At 44.5% G+C, this 25,475-nt stretch overlaps 1 protein-coding gene across 7 annotated transcripts in view; it reads left to right on the plus strand.

Annotated features, from left to right (window-relative positions):
* The first annotated feature begins 5,376 nt into the window (after nucleotides 1-5,376).
* Nucleotides 5,377-25,475, plus strand: part of NCAM1 (neural cell adhesion molecule 1) — a 353,077-nt gene continuing 332,978 nt past the window's right edge. For 4 of the 7 annotated variants that reach the window (XM_073656982.1, XM_073656984.1, XM_073656988.1 and 1 more), the window contains exon 1: nucleotides 5,378-5,844. In XM_073656982.1, the coding sequence (XP_073513083.1) occupies nucleotides 5,724-5,844 (121 nt within the window). In that variant the 5' untranslated portion in view covers nucleotides 5,378-5,723. Of the gene's footprint in view, nucleotides 5,845-25,475 lie in introns of all 7 variants that reach the window. The other 3 variants (XM_073656983.1, XM_073656985.1, XM_073656986.1) reach the window with 3 other exon arrangements.

Here is a 25,475-nt window from a genome sequence, read left to right on the forward strand (position 1 = left end):
TTCCCAGAGGAGGATTGCAGCTTAAAACTTTCCCCACCTTGGCATGTCAGGCTTGACATGTGACTCTCTGCAAGGAGAAACATTACCCCTTGGATTCAAATCTATTAAACACTTGCACCAAATTTCTATCGTTTTGACTTAATCCGATAGTGTTCTATTTTTATCAGTCAAAGTGGACTTGGTTTAGTGTTCCAGATCATTTTAGACAGATTAATTGCGACTTTATAAAAGTTCCAAAAAGGTTGTAAAACTTCTCCAGTAAGTGGGTGGCATAAAAACTAGAGTAACAGCTCTTAGAAGTGTTTTGTTCAAATATGCGCTAAATTTACAAGAATTAGGCAACATTTTGCTAATTTGGCACAAAATCCATCCGATCCATGGTCAGCATGTACCAGACACTGGGTGCATGATTTCAGCCAGGTATGTTCAACACTGAAATTCTGCAGCATTTCAGAGAAAAAACATCCTCTCTGGGTACCGAACTGCAAGAGAGACTAGTCGGACAGGCGGGTCCCCGATGGCTTCTCTACGCCCACTGCCAGTGACTGACAGGCCTCTCCCTGCGTGTGTAGGGTGAGACCTGTCACTCCAGGACAGTGGGTAGGGAGAAACCGCCGGGGACTCGCCTGTCCGACTTGTCTCCCTTGTAGCTTGGTAAAGAATTTTTTTCTATGAAACGCAGCGATGGTACGAATATTTTGTATTTTTGCTATCCACCTTTATTACGGATAGTACTCATACCCATGACAGTCTATGGGGCTGTTCACATGTCAGATGTTTTCCTCGGATCGAGTGGTTAATGCACAATCGAGGAGACATGTCCGATATTGATCCAGGTGTCAGATGCATTGCAAATCTAGGGGTCAGTGAAAAAATCTATGTTATCAGTGTGCTGTCTATTTTTCACTGACTGATAGGAGAAGGTGGAGAAAGTTGTTTGTTTTTCATCAAGGAAAAAACACTGATGAAACTCTGACCAAACTCTGTTAACACTCTATTGAAATTCTGGTAAAACTCCAATGAAAATCACTGGTGAAACCCATTACGTTTTTCTCGTATGTAAAAAGAAACTAAAGGGGTTAACGAGGCCTCTTTCTTCAGTCATAAAACATTATACTGTGAACCATTTACATGTAAGCCCCAAACATATTATTTCTGGGGTACTCGTTTTTTTATGCTGCTTATTTCCAGATTGTTTAGTGTTGGTCATATTTTTCTTCTTTGTTAATTGTAAAAGCAAAATAAAGATTTCTAGATTTTGGTTTCAGAGAGAAAGGCTATGTGGAAAAAAAACTTCAACAAATTGGGAAGCAATGACTATTTGTAACAAGCTAGCATTAATTAAAGATATTGGCAAAATGATACAGTAATAGGTAAAAACTATACTGGATGCAAAAGCTATAAATCAAACTTCACCTTCCTGGCTCACATGTATTTTTTCTCTCAAAATGTATGTAATGAACGGAATCAATTTGTTTAAGTATCTGGCCCTTAAGCGAGTCACAGGTCATATACGGCTATAAATCCAGTTCTCATAAAACATGACGGGGCCCCCAAAACAGGTGCCAGGTCCTAACCCCAATTGATGGCTCTTTTACTACCACACAACTTAAGTTAATAAATTCTTTGCACGCTGCCCATTTTTTTTTCCTGTGGTTGAAGGGGATTTCTTAATTTAAACCATTTAGTAATTTCATCTGAGGTTTTAAAGTGTGTTAATAATGAATAGTTAAACTTACCAAATCATACTTTTTTTTTCTGTGAAATTCTAACATAAATCTGTCATTACTTCCAAGTGCCAAAATATTTACTGATCATAATGCTTAAATTTACCAAAACTGTGAATTAGTAGTTAAAGCACAAATTTCATTTGTTTTTAAAGCGATCAGGGACATTTAGCTCTGTCATTTGTAATTTATTTTTTTTCAACCTTGATATGAAAAGTAGGGTAGCTCGGTGGTTAGCACTGTTGCTTTGCAGTGCTGTGGTCCTTGGTTCAAATCTCACCAATAAAATTGAGGTCTTCTCTGCACACACATGCTGTATAGCAGGCTGTCAATCAAAGTGCCAGGGAGTGGTTACAGTGTGCTTATAGTGTACAGAGTGGTGACTATAACTGCTCCCTTAACTGCTACTATGATTGTAAGCAAGCAGCTGCAGGGATGAACATACGTTTTTATTTTCTCCCTGTAGCCACTGCTTCAGTAAGGCATCCTAACTAGTGATGGGCAAGTGTGCTCGGCATTGCGGCATCGGGGTGCTTGATCAAGTATCGAGCAGTGTCGAGTATTGTGTGGTGCTCAGGTTATCGTAAGAAGGTCAACCGCACTAAATTCGAGACAAGAGAGAGAGATAGACTCCGGAAAATGCTCGAGCTTCACATTCACTTCTATTATGCTTGCTACTCGTGTCGAGCACGTCTGAGCATCCGATGTGCTTGATTCAAGTACTGAGCACTCGAGAATTTCAGTGCACGATCATCACTTATCCTAACATGATTTTAATATTTAACCTAATATCTGCAGGCAAATAGCATTTCTGCATATGACAAGTTCCTTTTAAACAAGTTGTAGGATGGCAACTTTTATTTTTCCTGTAGTTACAGCTGACAGAAGTTCACAGTGCATGGAGGCAGAACAGCACAGCTCCATATATTTTGTAGTGGCCCATTGTTGAGAATATGGTCTGGGCTGCAGTACCCGAGAACGGCCACTACATGGTGTTGGCATTCCAGCGCTTTTAACTTCTTGAGGCTTTGGCTCAAGGTATCAGCTGATTAGAGGGGGCATAAGACCTCTACTGATCTGATATTGATGACCTATCCTAAGTCTGGGGTCACATGTCAGTATATAATTTTTTTTTTAAATTTATATTTATGTCCAATTTTCATCCAGAAAAGTGGGACTATTTTTTTCTCACGGATCCATGCAATACGTTTTTTTTACTCAGCAGCTATTAATTATTTACAGGACCATTTACATTTTCATATCTTACAGAATTGCAATGTATCTGTAAAAAATGGATGTTATACTGTGGCTCTGTATGGCATCCGATTTTTTCTCTCACACCCATAGACTTTAATGGGGAGTCGCATATGATTTTCAGGGAAAAAATAATGCATGCTGTAATTTTCTTCACATGCAGATTCAGTCAGTGAAAAAAATTGTTCATCTGCACTGCCCTAGTCAGATAGTCAGAGTGCGATCAGTTTTTTTAGCCGAAAATTCGGTCGTGTGCACGAGCCATAAGGGTAGGTCCTCAATATGTATTACACTGGCACCTTTTGCCCTGTCATCTTGACTTTCATATGTGCATTTGTAAAATATACACAGGTGCAGCCGTTGTCTGATTCATACTGCTTGTGGATTGGACAGCATGAATCAGAAGACAAGTTCCTTTTAAAGAGGACCTTTCACTGGATTTTTTTAGTTTAAAATGAGCACCTCATCCAATTGCCACTGCTCCACTGATTCTGGAACGAGTTTTCTTTTTCTTCTGTACGCCTCCGTTCCAAAGTCATGACCATCAGTAAAAAGTTGTAAATGTTCCCTTTAAATTAACTGGACGTATACCACAGATCTTCTCTGTAGGTGTGGCCATGTTTTGATTGGCCAGTATCATGGAGGTGAAAAAGCAAATGCCCACAGAGAAGTTCTGTGGTACACGCCCATTGGGTTGAAGAGAAAATGTACATATATATTCCCAGAGGGCAAAACTTTGGAACAGAGTGATATAGAAGAAAAAGAAAAACTATTCCAGAATCAGGGCGGTGGCACCAATTCCAGGAGGTACTCAAATCAAATGTAAAAAATCCACTGAAAGGTTCCCTTTAAATATATAGGAAAGTGTTTCATACTGTGTTTTCCTATAGAAGACCACTGCCTGAATTTTACTGTGTAGCTGTTTTTTTTAAAATTGCAACGGGAATCTACGGTGGACGAATGCCATGGTTTCCATCCAGACTGTGGCCACTGTCAGGTCGGCATATGCATTATTTGACAGAAGGTCCATGAGGACTGGCATCCAGCACCAATGAAAAAATGTTAAATAATAACTTACTGTATACTGTAATTAAAAACATGGCGAGAAAAAAATAAAAAAGATGAAGGCTCCATAAGCTTATGGTTTCGGGTTTGCAACCCTTATTCACATCATAGCTGTTTTTCCTCACCATGTTTTTAATTGCACAATAAAAGTTATGTTTTAACATTTTTTTTTATTGGTGCTGGAGCTTATCTCCCATTTCTGGACCAGGACACCAGCCTGGTTCCTACACTTCCTGCACCACCCCCTGACCAAACAAGGTCTACAGGGGTTCCTATGTGAATTGATGTGGTTTTCTCACTGAATTGTCAGTTACCAATTTTTTCTCCTTCTATATACATTATGGTCCAGATTAATCAAAACCGGCGATCTTCTTGCTGGTCTTGATGAGTAGGGGTGGTGGGTAGTGATGAGCGGAATTGCTCGTTACTCAAGAGTGCTCTGGTATGCACCGAATATCGCGGGTGCTTGATTGACATGTTCGAGGATTGGTGACATAGAAGGGCAATCCTCACATGTTTTGTGGCTGCCTAACAGCTGCGAAACATGCAGGTGCGGGGACTCGGTCATGTCACTCAAGCATCTGTAATACTCAGTGCATACCCGAGCACCCTCGGCAAACTCGAGTGACGAGCACTTGCGCTCATCACTAGTGGTGGAGTCAAACTTTCCTGATTCATGGAAAGGTGCATGTCTCTTCATGAATCTGGAGGTAGAGTGCGCCTCGTCAGAAATCTCACTCCAGTCAGGTAGTTTTCTGGAGTAGGGAACACAACAGCTCGGTGTCACAACCCCTTCACGCCAAGAAACTTTAGAATGCCAAAAGTTGCAAAGTTTTGCCGCAACTCCGCGATGCGGCTTTTCAAAGTTTTGCGCCACTTTTTGGAATTCAAATCTTTGACAAATCGAAGCCTATGAGCGTTACACACCCAAAAGCGGCCGCATTGTGCATTCATTTAGCCTAACATGTGAAAACTAATAGTCCAAATCCAATAGATTAGTTGGGTCCAAAAAAAAAAAAAAAGAACTAACGTCAAGCCACAGCTACCAAAACAACAGAAGAGTGAGCGCTACATTGTGCAAAAATCAATATCCTCCTCCTTCTTTCCACCCTCCCCTCTACTTTATCACAATCAGCAATAAAAAAAGAAAAGATATCCATTTAATTCAGATAAAAATAATTTCATTTTCTGCAAATCCTCCAGCAACATTTGTTACAAAAAAAAGTAGCAAAGTAAGAAAAACTAAATCCATGTCATCTTTTGCAAGCAGCTGCATCTGCTCTCTTATCTCTGCCCCTCTCTCTCTCTCTGTCTCTCCCTCTCTCTCTCTCTCTACAGTCCTTGTGCCTGGCGGATGCTCAGTAATATTTGTACAGAGGCTGCGGAGGGATACTGCTGTTGGTCTCTTTCTCTTTGCATCCAGACACCCAACTACTTGGAGTTTCTGGCTGGGCGCATTGATCAGGTCTAGCTTGCTGGGGGTTGTGCTGAGGCTCAGACTGTCACTCATTCTCTGATCAGTGCCTGCAACAGAACACAGCAACACAAGCAGCTTGCAAATCCATTACAAAAAAAAAAAAAAAATCATTGCAATTTTTTTGCAAAAGCATCAAGACCTTATTTTTTATTTTTTTTTTGCAACCAAAAAGGAGGAGGAGGAGGAGTGGGGGGATCTTAATGTTCATCTTTGGACCCATTGTAACGAATAGGAGCAGCAGGAGAAATTCCTCTGTCTGCAGATTTACAATGTTGCACACTAAGGATCTCATCTGGACTTTATTTTTCCTTGGAGCTGCAGGTATGTATATATATATTTTTCTTATGTTGCATTGTTTGTATATTTTTATTTATTTTATTGCATTCACATCCAGCAAAGAAACATGATGCTGCTGCTGCTCTTTGTTTTGATGCCTCCTTCTAGCTGGATTTGCAATGGTTCATTGTCTAATATTGAGATTGTCATTACCCCCCCTTGTTTTAGGATGTCACCTACATTATGGATTACATGTTAAAAAAACAACCCCCAAACCCCCTGATTAATGCCCCCTGTATGCAGCAGCCATGCACATACATAGCAGGGCACACCATCCTCATCCTCCCTTGTCCTGGGTGGTGCTGCTGATGGATTTATTTATCTACTGTGAATGCAAAACATCACCAGGATGTATCAGGGGGTCATTATTGCTTCATTTAATCCTAAATATTTGCAAAAAAAGGGAACTTTGATTTTTTTTTGCATCCCTTTTGCAGATTTGTATCTATGTGATGTGGCTTTGGTTTAGAAAATGCAATAAATAGCAACAAGGAATGTGATTCTTTTTATACATATATATTGTGGTTTGCAGAACTTCATTTTAGGCTTCTTTCTTTTTTTTTGTAAGTTTTTAGTGTGGTAAATGTGGTACCCAAGCTGTGAGAATAATGAAAGGCTTGGGGTGGACTCCCTCCCTCATCTCTCAGAGATTTTTGATGATGGTTGCAGCTTCCATTGGATGTGTATGTGCCTCATTATTAGCAGAAGGGGCTTTATGTGATATATAAGGTGTTTTTTTGAGTGTTTTTTTGTTGCCCCTCCATTAGAGGCTGGCACTTGTTTATGCCATTGAGGTTGGTGAGAAAAATGCCAAACACATTGCAACAGTGCAGTGCTGTGGTAAGGAATGGACACACACTGGATACTGACTAAAATGGAGGAGGAGGGCAGGTGGCATCTACAGCTATGTACCACGTCCTCTCATAATACATGTACGCCATTTCTCCATTTTTTTAGTCATGTGTTGTAATTTCTGTCACGCCACTTAAATATGTCGCAGCACCTGAAGTAATAAATACATGGATTTTTTTTTTTTTGGTTTTATTTTTACTGAGGCGATTGATGGGAAGTCATGATTTATTCACATTACAGCAGAAAAGGAGGGGGGAAACGCCACCATTCTGCGGTGTAAAGGACGGGGCTTATATCTGTGCAGCACGGAGCTCGGCTCTCTGCATTGTGCTGCTGGTAGGTAACGACGACGAGCTCGGTGCGCGCCTTGAGGGTGGAGGCTTTTCTGCGCATGCGCCACATTATTCCCTCTTTTCAACCAATCAGCCGTGACCTTCATGGGCGGGAAAATATTTCCTCTTCCCAGGGACAACGTTACGTCCATCTCCTCCTCAGTTCGGAAAGGCGCTGCTCTCCTCAGCACCTCATGTACCAGGGAGGGTGTGCTGACTGCTGAAGAGACAGGCTGAGGGATTTATAGCTCCCTAGACCGTTTATTATATATATATATATATATATATATATATATATATATATATATATATATATAATATGGTGAAATGTGTAGAAAAGGAATAATAATTGTGAAATGGAAATATTAAAGATGGTAAATGTGTAAAAGGGCACATATGAAAGTCAAGATGACAGGGAAAAGGTGCCAGTGTAATATATATAAAGTAATTATATTACATATAATTATTATTAAATAAAGCGTCAGGAAAAGAACACATCTTTCAGGGGACCACCCTATAACAAGCACCAAATTTTGTCATCCCTGCCATATTTGAAAATGGCTGCCCAGCGAGAATAGGTTATCGCTACAGATGAGCGAACCCAAACTGTAAAGTTTGGAGTTCGTACCGGCTGAACTCTGAACATGGACTTCTCCCGGAAGTCCGTCTGTGTTTGGAGTTCGGATGGAGATAGATATATATACATCAAATCTATCTATCTATCTAATATCTATCCTCTATCTATCTATCTATCTATCTATCTATCTATCTATCTATCTATCTAATATCTATCCACTATCTATCTATCTAATATCTATCTATAGAGAGAGAGAGAGAGAGAGAGACACACGCTGGGGAGTACAATTCTTCCTTTTGCAGCCCCCTAGCCCTTACGACGACCATTTTACAGCACCAAAGTTCTGATCCCCATTGACTTCTATGGGGTTCGGGTTCACGTTCAGGTAGCGTTCTGGTACCCGAACCAAACTTTGGATTAAAGTTTGGTCGAATACGACAAACCCGAACATCCACGGGTCCGCTCATCTCTAGTTATCGCCTTTCCACAGTATAGGTGATAAACGTACTGATCGGTCGGAATCCGACCATTCGATAGAACAGGAAAAACTTTTTTTTATCTTTGACAGGGAACTTTTACTCTAGTTACAAAATGGCGTGTCAGGAGGGACGCCGACCTCCGCGGCATTTATTCTTTACGGGGCTACCGGAAAAAGTCGACAGGCTGATAGGGAATGAATGGAGCGACGATCGAGCATGCACACTGTCGTTCCATTCTGATGAGTGCCGGTCCCAGTGGTCGGACCCCCACCGATCAATAAGTTATCACCATCATGTGAATAGGTGATAACTTGCTTTCAATGGACAATCCCTTTAAGCATGCATGACAACTTATTTACAAATGGGTCGCCACTCAATTAATACGGAGCATTACAGAACCCATTATTGGGTCGGTGGGGTCAGGCAAATTTGCTCGATTTCATCCGGCATATTGGATTAGAATAAAAACCCCTTTATCCTCACCATTCCTCACAGCCCCCCCGGTGTTCGGCATCGGTCTTCTGTTGTTTTGGCAGCCCATTCTGGCGGTGAGGCCGGTCTGCGGCTTGTGATTAGGCTTGTGTGTTCTTGTGGGTGGCAGGGCAGCTTGACCGTGTGAGGCTAAAAATCATGGACCTTAACTTGGCCTCAGTAATGGAACACTGGAAGAGCAGAAGACCGATGCGGAGGACGAGGGCGCTGAGGCAGAGGCCGCCATTTTGCTGGATGCATGTGAATGGAATACCAAAAAATATATGTTTTTTGGCATAAAGGGAGAGACAGCAGAAGAGACCCAGCGCACTATCTCCTTGATTCTTTTGATCCCAGAGGCCTTACCCCAGCCGGTCAAAAATTGACGGCCTCTCCTTTCAACATGTCATCTATAGATGAGGTTGGAGCCCCCACTTAATCCTTTTCCGACCTGGCAATTTTTCATTTTTGCTCTTTCGTTTCCCTTCCTTTCGATCTGTTCTTTCGAGAACCATAACTTTTTTTATTTTTCCTTCGACATAGCCGGCTCGGCGCTTGTTTTTTTAGTTTTTAATGACATTGTTCATTTTACCATGTAACATCCTGAAAAATGGAAAAAAATATCCAAGTGTGGATGAAATAGTGAGACTCCCCCCAATCCTGCCGTGTTTTTATTTTATTGCATTCATCACCTGACAATATGATTCTATAGATCCTGCGATGCCGAACTTGTATGGTTTTTTATTATAATTTAGTGGTTTAAAAAATTCCAAACTTTGCAAAAAAATTTTTAGTTTGTGTCTCCATTTTCCAAAACCTGTAACCTTTTTATCTTTCTGTAGCTAGAACTATTCTTGGATCAGCGGTGGGCAATTCATTTTCCCAAAGGGCCACATGAGAGACCATGGGTGTTGTGGACGCTGAACCAATAGGATGAATTTAATTCTGTTCAATATTATTAACATTAATTATATTTTATATTAATATTCTCACTTAATATTGAGCAGAATTAAGTATGCTGACACCCCCTATACACTGTTTGTGCCCTCACATAGCCTCCTATATACAGTATTAGCCCCCACATAGCTCCCTGTGTACAGTATGAGCCCCCACATAGCTTCCTATATAGAGTATGAGCCCCCACATAGCCTCCCATATACAGTATGAGCCCACACAGTCCCACTATGTACATTATGAGCCTCTACAGTCCTATATACAGTATCAATCTCCACACAGTACTCCTATGTACAATATGCGCCTCCACAGTACAGTATAAGCCTCTACACAGTCCCCCTATATACAGTATGAGCCTCTATACTGTCCCCTTATATATAGTATGAGCCCCCACACAGTCCCCTATATACAATATCAGACCCCCACATAGCCGTAAGTGGTCTGCGGGCCGCACTGTGCTGACTTTTGTCTTGGATAATCTGCAATTCTGGCTTTTTTTTCCCACCCAGGTCATTTATGGCAGATGTTGCACCATGCATGTGATGGACACTAAAACTTACAGGTGTACCCAAGAACGAGTGTATTTAGCAACCCTGTACGAGGCACAAGTGGCTCTGAGCTTATACATGTTGGACGGAGAGATCAGTGGCTGCGCATACACCTGCAGAATCTGAAGAGGACTTGTAGGTTTAGGTTATTGTAACATATAGGGGCCTATAGGGGCTGGATTAGGATAAAGGAGAGTGAAATAAAAGCCGGTGCATAATGGATTTGGATGCATTGTATTCTACAACAGTTTTGACCTTTTGCTCCTTCCCTACAAGTAGTCGCCCTTGCATGACAATGCCTTCATTTACCCTTGTGTTTGTTACAACCTTTTAGGACTTTTCAGAGGTGATTTATAGGGCAAGCAGATGGCTTTTTTTTTCTTTCCCCTCAATCCCCCTGCGCTTTAGGGAAAGGGCATCTGTGCAAAAATAGGGCTAAAAAAAAAAAAAAAAAAAAAAGGATGAGGTGTACGTTAATGTAACTTTAGCTGAGTATCTGAATGTAATCATTTTAGATAGTATTGTGAGAATATTTTTTTTTCATTAAATTCTCGATTGGTTACTAAAACACATTGAAAAATTTTGCAAATATTTTCATTTTCAGTTGCATCCAACCTTATTGCATTAAAAAAAAGGGTTTGTATAATTTGTTTGTTACAGGAGGAAAAAGATGAAGCAATTGATGTGGGGTTGAAACCTGCAGCACCTGCTGCAATCCGTCTGCAGGGAGTTGTGAAAAAAATGAGCTTCAGACACAGCAAGGCCTTTCCCTTGGGGCTGACTTTAAAGAAAACAAGTCCATGTATGATGAAAGGATGTTTGTTTGGTCGTGTTTCTTCTAAATATTCCAAATAATCCTTTCATTGTAAATGTTTTACTCACACAGATCATTGATGTAGCGTTTCTGCTGCTTTGCAGTGTTATTAATAGTACTGTTTTTTAATTATGATGGTTTGTGTCTAGATGTCTAGAACCTTGCACGTCAAGTCTAGCTCAACATAAAAGGTTTTCTTGCAGTGTTCATCCGAAAAAACAAAACCTTCAAATTACATTTTTGAAAATATATTTTTACATTTTCCAGATTACTATAGATTTAGAAAAATCAGAAATCTTACAAATGTAATTTTGGCTATTAGGCCCAGCATTAGATTCTGACTACTTGTTCTGTACAGGAGACTTTTCAGCTGTTTCATTACCATCACAGACCAGATTCCAATGACTGATAATACCTCTATATACAGTAGATAACACCGCATCCACCATTCACAATAGGTGATGTCACAGCTCCCCTCCTCCTCCCCCTGTACAATGACTGATAACACCTCTATATACAGTAGATAACACCGCATCCACCATTCACAATAGGTGATGTCACAGCTCACCTCCCCCTCCTCCTGTGCAATGACTGATAATACCTCTATATACAGTAGATAACACCGCATCCACCATTCACAATAGGTGATGTCACAGCTCACCTCCCCCTCCTCCTGTGCAATGACTGATAACACCTCTATATACAGTAGATAACACAAGATCTACCATTCACAATAGATGATGTCACAGCTCACCTCCTCCTCCTGTACAATGACTGATAACACCTCTATATACAGTAGATAACACAGGATCCACCATTCACAATAGGTGATGTCACAGCTCACCTCCTCCTCCTCCTGTATAATAACTGCTAACGCCTCTATATACAGTAGATAACACAGGATCCACCATTCACAATAGATGATGTCACAGCTCACCTCCTCCTCCTGTACAATGACTGATAACACCTTTATATACAGTAGATAACACAGGATCCACCATTCACAATAGGTGATGTCACAGCTCACCTCCTCCTGTACAATGACTGATAACACCTCTATATACAGTAGATAACACAGGATCCACCATTCACAATAGATGATGTCACAGCTCACCTCCTCCTCTTGTACAATTACTAATAACACCGCTATATACACTACTTTACACAGGATCCACCATTCACAATAGGTGATATCACAGCTCACCTCTTCCTTCTTCTGTACAATTATTGATAACACCTCTATATACAGTAGATAACACAGAATCCACCATAGGTGATGTCACAGCTCACATCTTCCTCCTTCTGTAGTTATTGATAACACCTCTATATACAGTAGATAACACAGAATCACCATAGGTGATGTCACAGCTCACCTCTTCCTCCTTCTGTACAGTTATTGATAACACCTCTATATACGGTAGATAACACAGAATCCACCATAGGTGATGTCACAGCTCACCTTCTCCTCTACAGTTAATAATAACAGCAAATGATTACATAGGTGCATGGTTGGACTTTGGTGCCCTACTCTACAGCGCTGCATCTTTTCACTGTCTGGTTTCATTCTCCTCAAGGCTTTATCTTAAAAGGATTGTCCACCACTAGGATTTTGATGTACTATCTTTGGGACAGTTCATGTACATCAGATTAGCTGGTATCCAATAACAGGAACTGATCAGCTGATCAAGTTTAGGTCATTAGTATCACATTAGTGGACGACCCCTCTAAGTATCAGTTGTAGATGACTTTGCTTGACATAACATCTTGTCACCAATGTGACAAGTTTGCTATGGCCTCCTGCACTAGGATGATATTTTGTGTCATTTTATGGATACTTTTAGATGATATGCTTTCTTTATATTGATGCTGAAGACGGTTTTGTCACTCCTAGGTGTTAAGACTGAGAGTCCTGGGAATTAACATGTAATTGGATCTGTTTGTGTTAAGCAGATTAGTCCCATATAGCAGCATCCCCAGCCTGAGACAAGTAACCTTGGATCTACCTGGGCTTTAAAAGATTGAACATTGCATGTTTCCAAATTTCTATCCCAAAAGGCAATAAAAATGATTAATAAGAATATTGCAAATAACGACGTGTCCATAATTTATAAGCCTCTGTTTCTAGCTCGTGTAGACATAAATAGATATTACCTCATCTGCATTACAACAGAAGATAAAAAAAGAAAAGTCCCAGGTGGTATCAAGTGGAAAAACAATAATTGGTTTAGGTTAATGAGGGCAAAACTTTTAAAAATGGCGGCCATGGCTTCAGTGTACTGTTAGCATTGCAGGACTTCATGTTCCCCATGGCTTTATTGTTGCTAGATACTATGTAGGAAAGGAAGGTTATTATTATTAAATAATATTATTATTATTTTATTTTTAGACCAATTATATCACTACAAAGTTTTCTTGTTTTCTCTGTAGCACTCAACTAACAATAACTAATATGTATTGTCCTCATTAATATTTTCTGTGGTTGTCTTATTTATTGTGCCAGATATGTCAACAATTCATCAGCAACTTTTTTTTTCTCTTTATATTAGAATCTATGTAAAAAATATATTTATAGTTATTTTGTTTAGTTGGCTTGTGGTTGAAAAGTTGACTGAAACAGTTATTTGGCATGGTGCCTTTGCACCACGGTTTAGTATTCTTTTGCAAAGATGTAAGTTGCTAGTAGCATAAATAAGATTTGTTGTTTTTAGATTTTTATAAAGGGAAATTTGATAAAGATATTGGATTATTCGGATTTTATATATATATTTTTTTATGCACACGGGTGATAAATTCTTCTTTAACCAAGAACTATCATATCCAGGCTTGGACTGGCCCATAGGAGAGCAGGGGAATCCTCCCATGGGCCACCACCCTTTTATATGCGCAGTACTTGTCACAATGTTCTTAAATCACTATGTACAGACAAAGGCAGCATCTTAGGGTGCAGGCAAATGGCCGCAATACTTGCTCGGACTGGCAGTCCGCTCTCCTGACCTGAGCGAGACAGCATGTGTTTCTATGCAGCTGTCACACTCAGGTCAGGAGAGCCGATGGCCAGTCCAAGGATTACAATGCGATCCTTGTGCGAATATTTTGGCCGTCTGACTGCGCCCTTATTCATTTAACAATCTACCCAGTTCATTGTTAAATAAATTTGTGATTGAGGATAGTGTCACAGTTTCATGTAGCTGAAAAGTGGGGCCCTAGATAGAGTTGGTTACTGGTGGGCTCTTGGCACCCCAGTTCGACACAATCATATCCAAAATGCAACAGAATAAAAAATAAATTAAGAAAAAAAAAATCATTGCTCCAGTCCAGTACAGACTGCTTCAAATGGCAGCCTGCAGTCTGCTGATAGACACCAAAGCATTTCATCTGCCTGGGATGTTGTAATCAGAATGGTCTTTTTTTTTTTTTTTTTCTTTTTATTATCTACAGCAATAAACCAAGTGATTGGCTGGGCTCACTGCCGTCAGACCCTCCTTGGGAGGACAATAAAGGCATAGTCTTTTTTTCTTTTGGGAGATACTTTAACAGAGTTGTCTCCAAAAACTGAACCTGCGGCCTATTTTGAGTGCCAATTCGGTGATCAAAAGGTGTGCATGTTTTCAGCAGCACTTCATCTATTTACATGGAGCATTGTTCTGAAAACGTTGATGATTTAATGTCGCCCATAAACCATCCGATGAGCCAAACGAGTGTTTTCATCGCCGGCATGTTTAGATGGGACAATAATTGGGAATGCCATATCCTGTATAAAGGAGCCTTTATGTGATAAAAGAATTCAGCAAAGTAACATTTTCTCGTAGATCTTGATACTTGCCCTGGGGGAAACTAAGCTATACCCTCCCAGACAATTTTGGGAGGGATCTTTTCTAACAGCGGCATATATTCCATAGCTTTCCCATCCGTTGCATAAATGTGCACACTCTTATTGAGTAACTAAACTTTTTTTTTTTTTAATTATTTTTATTTACCGTATTTTTCGGACTATAAGACGCACCGGACCATAAGACACACCCAGGTTTTAGAGGTGGAAAATAGTAAAAAAAAAACGTTTGAAGCATTCTGCCCATGGATTGCGACAGCTGATGCATGCTGCCCGTGGATCAGGCAGAATGTATCAGACACTGGATGTACGACGTAAGGCTGATATGGTTTGTTTCAGTCTTCTGTCTGAAATGCTGCGGCAGAGGCGAACATACCGTACTTTGGCTTCTCCTCTCCTGCTGTCAATGACTGACTGGTCTCTAACTGTACACACACGCAGGAAGAAACGCCGAAAAACAAACGTGGCTGAAGTCATACAGCCAGTATGCTGCCCGATCCACTGGTGGCTTGTATGATGTACTGGCTGTATGACTTCAGCCACGTATGGTATGTCCTCTTTAAGATCCCACAGATATTGTGGTTGCCTTTGAGGGGCACACTAACTCCCAGCATATCCTGCAGCTCTTATGCCATGCTGGGAGTTATAGTTCACCACACATTTGTCATGTGGTTGCTCCGAGGAGAACTATAACTCCCAGCAAGTCCTTCAGCTGTTATGGCATGCTGGAAGTTGTAGTTCACCACAGGAGTGGTACAATGTTCAATGACATGTGCTTTTTCACTTTACTTTATATTTTGCTTCTACGCTATAATGCTTGCCTCTCATTCTGGACCCACGATAGGCAGGGAGCGGGGTCACACTGGCTGGGGGCTGCGGCAGTGGAGGCGGCTGGGGCTGCGGAAGGAGCTGTGGCAGCGGAGGTGGCTAGGGCTGTGGCAGCGGAGGTGGCTGGGGCTGTGGCAGCGGAGGTGGCTGGGGCTGTGGCAGTGGAGGCGGCTAGGGCTGCGGCAGTGGAGGCGGCTAGGGCTGCGGAGGGGGCTGGGGCTGTGGCAGCGGAGGCGGAGGGAGCCGGGGCTGCAGAGGGGGCTGGGGCTGCAGAGGGGGCTGGGGCAGCGGAGGAGGATGGGGCTGTGGCAGTGGAGGCGGCTGGGGCTGTGGCAGTGGAGGCGGCTGGGGCTGTGGCATGGAGGCGGCTGGGGCTGTGGCAGCGGAGGTCAAGGGGGCTCGGGCTGCGGCGGCGGAGGGGGCTGCGGCTGTGGCAGCGGAGGCGGCTGGGGTTGTGGCAGCGGCAGGGGGTTGGGACTGTGTTAGCGGAGGGGGCTAAGCTGGAGGGGGCTGTGGCAGGAGGGGGCTGTGGCTGTGGCAGCAGGGGCTGGGGCTGTGGCAGCGGAGGCGGCTGGGGCAGCGGAGGGGGCTGCGGCTGCGGCAGCGGAGGCTGCTGGGGTTGTGGCAGCGGGAGGGGGTTGGGACTGTGTTAGCGGAGGGGGCTAAGCTGGAGGGGGCTGTGGCAGGAGGGGGCTGTGGCAGCAGGGGGCTGGGGCTGTGGCAGCGGAGGGGGCTGAGGCTGTGGCAGCGGAGGGGGCTGGGGTTGTGGCAGTGGGAGGTGGCTGGGGCAGCGGAGGAGGCTGGAGCTGTGGCAGCGGAGGGCGCTGTGGCTGCGGAGGGGGCTGTGGCAGGAGGGGGCTGTGGCAGCAGGGGGCTGGGGCTGTGGCAGTATGAGCGGAGGGGGCTGTGGCTGTGGTAGCAGAGGGGACTGTGGCTGTATGAGCGGGGGGGGCTGTGGCTGTGGCAGCAGAGGGGGCTGTGGCAGCAGAGGGGGCTGTGGCTGTGGCAGCAGAGGGCGCTGTGACTGGCAGGAGGGGGCTGTGGCAGGGGGGGGCTGTGGCTGTGGCAGCAGGGGCTGGGGCTGTGGCAGCGGAGGCGGCTGGAGCAGCGAAGGGGGCTGTGGCTGGAGGGGGCTGTGACAGCAGGGGGCTGGGGCTGTAGCAGCAGAGGGGGCTGGGGCTGTGGCAGCGGAGGCGGCTGGGGTTGTGGCAGCTGGAGGGGGCTGGGGTTGTGGCAGCGGGAGGGGGCTTGGGTTGTGGCAGCGGGAGGGGGCTGTGGCTGTGGTAGCAGAGGGGGCTGTGGCAGCAGGGGGCGGCTGGGGCTGTGGCAGCGGAGGTGGCTGGGGCAGCGGAGGAGGCTGGAGCTGTGGCAGCGAAGGGGGCTGTGGCAGCGGAGGCGGCTGGGGCAGCAGGAGGGGGTTGGGTCTGTGGCAGCTGAGGGGGCTGTGGCTGTGGCAACAGAGGGGGCTGTGGCAGGAGGGGGCTGTGGCAGCAGGGGGCTGTGGCAGCAGAGGGGGCTGTGGCTGTATGAGCGGAGGGGGCTGTGGCTGTGGTAGCAGAGGGGGCTGTGGCTGTATGAGCGGGGGGGCTGTGGCAGCAGAGGGGGCTGTGGCAGCAGAGGGGGCTGTGGCTGTGGTAGCAGAGGGGGCTATGGCTGTGACAGCAGAGGGGGCTGTGGCTGTGGCAGCAGAGGGGGCTGTGGCTGTGGCAGCAGAGGGGGCTGTGGCTGTGGCAGCAGTGGGCTGTGGCAGCAGAGGGGCACACTAACTCCCAGCATATCCTGCAGCTCTTATGCCATGCTGGGAGTTATAGTTCACCACACATTTGTCATGTGGTTGCTCCGAGGAGAACTATAACTCCCAGCAAGTCCTTCAGCTGTTATGGCATGCTGGAAGTTGTAGTTCACCACAGGAGTGGTACAATGTTCAATGACATGTGCTTTTTCACTTTACTTTATATTTTGCTTCTACGCTATAATGCTTGCCTCTCATTCTGGACCCACGATAGGCAGGGAGCGGGGTCACACTGGCTGGGGGCTGCGGCAGTGGAGGCGGCTGGGGCTGCGGAAGGAGCTGTGGCAGCGGAGGTGGCTAGGGCTGTGGCAGCGGAGGTGGCTGGGGCTGTGGCAGCGGAGGTGGCTGGGGCTGTGGCAGTGGAGGCGGCTAGGGCTGCGGAGGGGGCTGGGGCTGTGGCAGCGGAGGCGGAGCGAGCCGGGGCTGCAGAGGGGGCTGGGGCTGCAGAGGGGGCTGGGGCAGCGGAGGAGGATGGGGCTGTGGCAGTGGAGGCGGCTGGGGCTGTGGCAGTGGAGGCGGCTGGGGCTGTGGCATGGAGGCGGCTGGGGCTGTGGCAGCGGAGGTCAAGGGGGCTCGGGCTGCGGCGGCGGAGGGGGCTGCGGCTGTGGCAGCGGAGGCGGCTGGGGTTGTGGCAGCGGCAGGGGGTTGGGACTGTGTTAGCGGAGGGGGCTAAGCTGGAGGGGGCTGTGGCAGGAGGGGGGCTGTGGCTGTGGCAGCAGGGGCTGGGGCTGTGGCAGCGGAGGCGGCTGGGGCAGCGGAGGGGGCTGCGGCTGCGGCAGCGGAGGCTGCTGGGGTTGTGGCAGCGGGAGGGGGTTGGGACTGTGTTAGCGGAGGGGGCTAAGCTGGAGGGGGCTGTGGCAGGAGGGGGCTGTGGCAGCAGGGGGCTGGGGCTGTGGCAGCGGAGGGGGCTGAGGCTGTGGCAGCGGAGGGGGCTGGGGTTGTGGCAGTGGGAGGTGGCTGGGGCAGCGGAGGAGACTGGAGCTGTGGCAGCGGAGGGCGCTGTGGCTGCGGAGGGGGCTGTGGCAGGAGGGGGCTGTGGCAGCAGGGGGCTGTGGCAGCAGAGGGGGCTGTGGCTGTATGAGCGGAGGGGGCTGTGGCTGTGGTAGCAGAGGGGGCTGTGGCTGTATGAGCGGGGGGGCTGTGGCAGCAGAGGGGGCTGTGGCAGCAGAGGGGGCTGTGGCTGTGGTAGCAGAGGGGGCTATGGCTGTGACAGCAGAGGGGGCTGTGGCTGTGGCAGCAGAGGGGGCTGTGGCTGTGGCAGCAGAGGGGGCTGTGGCTGTGGCAGCAGTGGGCTGTGGCAGCAGAGGGCGCTGTGACTGTGGCAGGAGGGGGCTGTGGCAGCGGAGGGGGCTGTGCCGGCGATGGAGCGGTGTTACCCAGTAAAGAGTGGCGGCAGCAGCATGTTTGAGGGCGCAGCCATGAATTCACTATGGCCGCGCTAGACATCAGGAGGTGGGCGGTCTCTCATCCAGATCGCGCGCTGCAGTGACGTTACAAAGAGGCAGGGCCGGTGATGTCTGTGCGCTGTGCTGTTCTGTGTTGCTCCTGCCCTGCGTCTTAGTAACGTCACTGCAGCGCGCGATCTGGACGGGAGACCGACCCCCTCCTGATGTCTAGCGTGGACGTAGTGAATTTATGGCTGCGCCCACAAACATACTGCTGCCGCCGCTCGTTACTAGGTAACACCGTTCCATCGCCGCTCCAGCTGCCACAGCCCCCTCCGCTGCCGCAGCCCCAGCCACCCCCACATCACAAAACAGTACATTCGGACCATAGGATTCACCCCCATTTTCCCGCCATAATTTTGGGGTAAAAAAAGTGCGTCTTATGGTCCGAAAAATACGGTAGTTATCTTCTAGGCATTGAAAAGTTATGTATTTTTGTAATTTATTCCATTACCTTTTTTTACTTCCTTCTCTCCCTAACACCTTGCTGCAGTGCTGTGTCAATATCCAGTTTATTCTCTTTTAGAAGCTTTTTACAACTGCTGCTTAGCAATATTCGTATTCTGTATTTAAACAACCTGCATACTGAAATTCCTCAGTCTGGGTGGAGGGGTGAGGAGAGGGATGGTCCAGAATGGAAAAGCCCCCTACACAGACTGGTTGAATATACACCGCGTGCAGAATTATTATGCAAATGTTTATTTTGATCACTTTGATACATTTTAAACATATTGTCCTACTCCAAGCTGCATAGGCTTGAGAGCCAACTACCAATTAAGTAAATCTGATGATGTGCATCTCTGTAATGAGGAGGGGTGTTGACTAATGACATCAACACCCTATATAAGGTGTGCTTAATTATTAGGCAACTTCCTTTCCTTTTGCAAAATGGGTCAGAAGAGAGATTTGACGGGCTCTGAAAAGTCCAAAATTGTGAAATGTCTTGCAGAGGGATGCAGCAGTCTTGAAATTTTCAAACTTTTGAAGCGTGATCACCGAACAATCCAGCGTTTCATGGCAAATAGCCAACAGGGTCGCAAGAAGCGTGTTGGCCAAAAAAGGCGCAAAATAACTGCCCATGAATTGAGGAAAATCAAGCGTGAAGCTGCCAAGATGCCATTCGCCACCAGTTTTGCCATATTTCAGAGCTGCAACGTTACTGGAGTATCAAAAAGCACAAGGTGTGCGATACTCAGGGACATGGCCAAGGTAAGGAAGGCTGAAAAACGACCACATTTGAACAAGAAACATAAGATAAAACATCAAGAATGGGCCAAGAAATATCTTAAGACTGATTTTTCAAAGGTTTTATGGACTGATGAAATGAGAGTGACTCTTGATGGGCCAGATGGATGGGCCAGAGCCTTGATCAATAAAGGGCTGAGAGCTCCACTCCGACTCAGACGCCAGCAAGGTGGAGGTGGGGTACTGGTATGGGCTGGTATCATCAAAGATGAACTTGTGGGACCTTTTAGGGTTGAGGATGGAGTGAAGCTCAACTCCCAGACCTACTGCCAGTTTCTGGAAGACAACTTCTTCAAGCAGTGGTACAGGAAGAAGTCGGTATCGTTCAAGAAAAACATGATTTTCATGCAGGACAATGCTCCATCACATGCATCCAGCTACTCCACAGCATGGCTGGCCAGTAAAGGTCTAAAAGATGAAAAAAAAATGACATGGCCCCCTTGTTCACCTGATCTGAACCCCATAGAGAACCTGTGGTCCATCATAAAATGTGAGATCTACAGGGAGGGAAAACAGTACACCCCTCGGAACAGTGTCTGGGAGGCTGTGGTGGCTGCTGCACGCAATGTTGATCGAAAACAGATCAAGCAACTGACAGAATCTATGGCTGGAAGGCTGTTGAGTGTCATCATAAAGAAAGGTGGCTATATTGATCACTAATTTTTTTGGTTTTTGTTTTTTCATGTCAAAAATATTTATTTCTAAATTTTGTGCACTGATATTGGCTTACCTGGTGAAAATAAACAAGTGAGATGGGATTATATTTGGTTTTTATTAAGTTGCCTAATAATTCTGCACAGTAATAGTTACCTGCACAAACAGATATCCTCCTAAGATAGCCAAATCTAAAAAAAACCCACTCCAACTTCCAAAAATATTAAGCTTGGATATTTATGAGTCTTTTGGGTTGATTGAGAATATAGTTGTTGATCAATAATAAAAATAATCCTCTAAAATACAACTTGCCTAATAATTCTGCACACAGTGTAGTCTACTGATATTGCTGAGCAGCAGCTGAAAGGAGCTTCTAAAGGAAGCTTTGTGAAACACTGCAGCCTGTTGCTTGGCACACACAAAAGCAAAAGATAATGAAGTATATTACAAAAAGTCATAACTTGGCAATTTCTAAAGGATCATTAAAGAGCAACTGTTGTTTTTTTCATAAATCAATAGTACACATGGAAATAATAAAGTTTTGTATTATGTCTTGATTATTCCAGTAAAGTGCTGTATAAATTAACGGCGCTATAAAAGCAAGTAAAATAAGGATATCATTAGAGAAATACGCTTTTTTCTCCTTGTGGATTGATCTTTCATTCTCAAAATTCTCAATTCACAGGTAAAATCTATTTTCAGTGAATATAGATTTTCTAATTACTGAGATAGGAGATGACAGTTGATGCTCATAAAGTTCTATGGAGAACTGTAAACTGTCGTTTCAGTAGAACTGTCAGCAGAATGCCTTGTGTTTGCCTCTAGCTCCTCCCTTCTCCATAGAACTTCATAAGCACTAACTGTCACCCATGTTGGTAATAGGAAAACCTGTCTTAATTTTGATTTTACTAATAAATTGACAGTGAATGGACAGTGAACGATCAATCCATCAACATTACAAAATTGCTTATTTTCAGGTGTACTATTGATATGTGAAATAAAAAAAAATGTATTAATCTTGTTGCCAGTTTAGTATAATTTTGTGCCATCTAGTAAAAAAGTATGTTTATTAACATTGGAGCCCACGGGTAAACATTAAAGATGCAGTTGAGAATAGAGAATACTTCGCTCATTCGAGATACTCAACAGAGGTCCTTATACACAGAGGTCCTTATACACAGAGGACCTTATACACAGAGGTCCTTATACACAGAGGTCCTTATACTCTTATACCCAAAGATCCTTTTACCCAGAGGTCCTTATACACAGAGGTCCTTATACCCAGAGGACCTTATACACAGAGGTCCTTATACTCTTATACCCAAAGATCCTTTTACCCAGAGGTCCTTATACTCTTATACACAGAGATCCTTATACACAGGAGGTCCTTATACTCTTATACACAGGAGGTCCTTATACACAGGCGGTCCTTATACACAGGAGGTCCTTATACGCAGGAGGTCCATATACACAGGCGGTCCTTATACACAGGAGGTCCTTATACACAGGCGGTCCTTATACACAGGAGGTCCTTATACACAGGCGGTCCTTATACACAGGCGGTCCTTATACACAGGAGGTCCTTATACACAGGCGGTCCATATACACAGGAGGTCCTTATACACAGGCGGTCCTTATACACAGGAGGTCCTTATACACAGGAGGTCCTTATACTCTTATACCCAAAAGTCCTTATACCCAGATGTCCTTATACTCTTATACCCAGAGGACCTTATACACAGAGGTCCTTATACTCTTATACACAGAGGTCCTTATACTCTTATACCCAAAGATCCTTTTACCCAGAGGTCCTTATACTCTTATACACAGAGATCCTTATACACAGGAGGTCCTTATACTTTTATACACAGGAGGTCCTTATACACAGGCGGTCCTTATACACAGGAGGTCCTTATACACAGGAGGTCCTTATACACAGGCGGTCCTTATACACAGGAGGTCCTTATACACAGGCGGTCCTTATACACAGGAGGTCCTTATACTCTTATACACAGGAGGTCCTTATACACAGGAGGTCCTTATACACAGGCGGTCCATATACACAGGAGGTCCTTATACACAGGCGGTCCTTATACACAGGAGGTCCTTATACACAGGCGGTCCTTATACACAGGAGGACCTTATACACAGGAGGTCCTTATACACAGGCGGTCCTTATACACAGGAGGTCCTTATACACAGGAGGTCCTTATACTCTTATACCCAAAAGTCCTTATACCCAGATGTCCTTATACTCTTATACACAGAGGTCCTTATACACAGAGGTCCTTATACTCTTATACACAGAGGTCCTTATACACAGAGGTCCTTATACACAGGCGGTCCATATACACAGGAGGTCCTTATACACAGGAGGTCCTTATACACAGGCGGTCCTTATACACAGGAGGTCCTTATACACAGGAGGTCCTTATACTCTTATACCCAAAAGTCCTTATACCCAGATGTCCTTATACTCTTATACACAGAGGTCCTTATACTCTTATACACAGAGGTCCTTATACTCTTATACACAGAGGTCCTTATACACAGAGGTCCTTATACTCTTATACACAGAGGTCCTTATACACAGAGGTCCTTATACTCTTATACACAGAGGTCCTTATACACAGAGGTCCTTATACTCTTATACACAGAGGTCCTTATACACAGGAGGTCCTTATACTCTTATACACAGAGGTCCTTATACACAGAGGTCCTTATACTCTTATACACAGGGTTTGGCTACCATTTATCTAATATGAACCAGTGGCAACATGTTCCCTTTAAAAGACGCCATGTGCATGCAATACTATTTGAAGCTTGTACTTATTAAATAAAGATTATTAAATTAGAGCACAATTCCTCCCCTGGAAATGTAAATCAACAATACATTGTGACTTACTAAAACTTAGTAATTAGGCGTAACTTTAGCAGTCATTATTTAGAACAATCAGACATCTGTGACACGATGCAAATCTCTGGTTTTAAGTAATAGTAATACATTGGAAGACACAGTTTACCATTCCCCTCCAGCAGCACCACAAAAGGCCTTTATCCAGAAGAGTCCTCTTTTGTGATGCAAGTATAATGAGGAAAAATGTCAAAAGCTCCTTGTTTATTTGTTATGTATATTGGGGTCAGTGGTCCTTTGTAAAACTTTGTATCTGTGTAAAATTGTTATTACCCAAAACATTTGACCATGGAAAGTAGCAATGCACACAAGACTCTTCACAATTAGTGGAAGGGAGAGTTTCCACATTTTATACTCCGTAATCTTTTGGGTTTGTTGTAATTGGCTTTTTTTTGTATAATAAAAGGAAGTCTGTCAGCACAAAATGACTGTTCAGACCAAGCACTGCAACTTGCCTTAGTAAAAATCAATACTTTAGTGTCCAAATCCATTGCTGGCTTTGCAAGAAATCATTCCTTATTCCTACATACTAATGATGTGCTTGGTGCACCGTAGGCATGTCCAAGCAGTTCAGTGCTCCTTCGCACTTTCTTGTTTTCCATTTGTAACCGCCCACTTCTTCCTTGATTGACAGCTCTGGATTAACAGGCAAAAGTAGAACGGAATAAAGTAGTAGCATTTTGTGCCTACTTGGCATATTTGAATGAAGTCCAATCTCTGGAAAAAGCACCAATAGATTTAGACATTAAAAGTACAATTTTTTAGAGATATGTCACCTACGAGCGGCTGTGCTTGGTTTGAGCAGTCATTTTGCTCTGACAGATTTTGTACTGACCATTTCCCTTTAAAAAGGAATTTGTCACCTGCCTAAATTGTTCACATATGCTTTGAAAATTCTATTCTACACATTAACTATTTCTACCCCACAGCTGACATTCCTTAGTTTCAGATATGTTGGGGGCCGTTATTTCATGACAGATACCTCGGACAGACTTGACGCTGGCCACTTTGCTCAGCAGGCACCAAAGGCACCATGGTATTCACATTTTAAGTCCTATATAGGAATCTGAGCTTACAACAGGGTCCCCCTGGTTTAGGTCCATGGATTAGCTACTGGTCTTTTGAGTGAGCCAGAGACAGGAGTGGTTATCCTTAGCAGAGTCAATAACTGGAGGAACAGAACTTGGGACAGAAGCAGGAGACAAAACAGTAGTCAGAGAAATAGGTGGGGTCAAGAGGTTAGTAAACACAGACTAAATAAGCCAAGGTCAAAATCAGGGGGAGTCAGAGAGATGCATGAAGTCAGGGTCAAAAGCCAGGTCAGAATCAGGATCCAAACTACAAAAATAATGCTCGAGAGAGCTAGGAATAAACCTAACAATAACTGGCAACTACCAGCAGACTGCTGAGAGTTTAAAGGGGGTCTCTGGCAAAAGGAAAAATAAATAGCAAAATAAAGTGTCATTATGAATAAACTCCTAAATACTTTTAATTGATAAATCAGAATAGTTTACCGAGGTAATCATTGTAGAATTAAGATGACTGCTGCCTTTTTACCATGATAAAAACTTTTGTTCTAGAATGTTAGAATCCCTGTGACCATGTGCTGTAGGAAACTCCACCTATCCCATCATGTGTAGGAAATGTGCTCCTAGTGGATATACTGATGTAACACTGGAGTGCTGAAGTGAGAAGAGAAGCTCATCCTCCTCTCACCCTGCCCATCTTATCTAATACTGTAGATACTAGGAGTGCTGAGGTAAGAAGAGGCTGCTCACACTGCTGTCCACTCTGTTTATCTGATCTAATACTGGAGATACCAGGAGTACCGAGATTAGAAAAGACAGCCAGCTCACACTGCTGTCCACCATCTCTATTCTAT

The sequence above is a fragment of the Phyllobates terribilis genome, unplaced genomic scaffold (assembly GCF_046119375.1).
Source record: "Phyllobates terribilis strain yellow unplaced genomic scaffold, ASM4611937v1 Scaffold_12__6_contigs__length_324123572, whole genome shotgun sequence".
NCBI lineage: Eukaryota > Metazoa > Chordata > Amphibia > Anura > Dendrobatidae > Phyllobates > Phyllobates terribilis.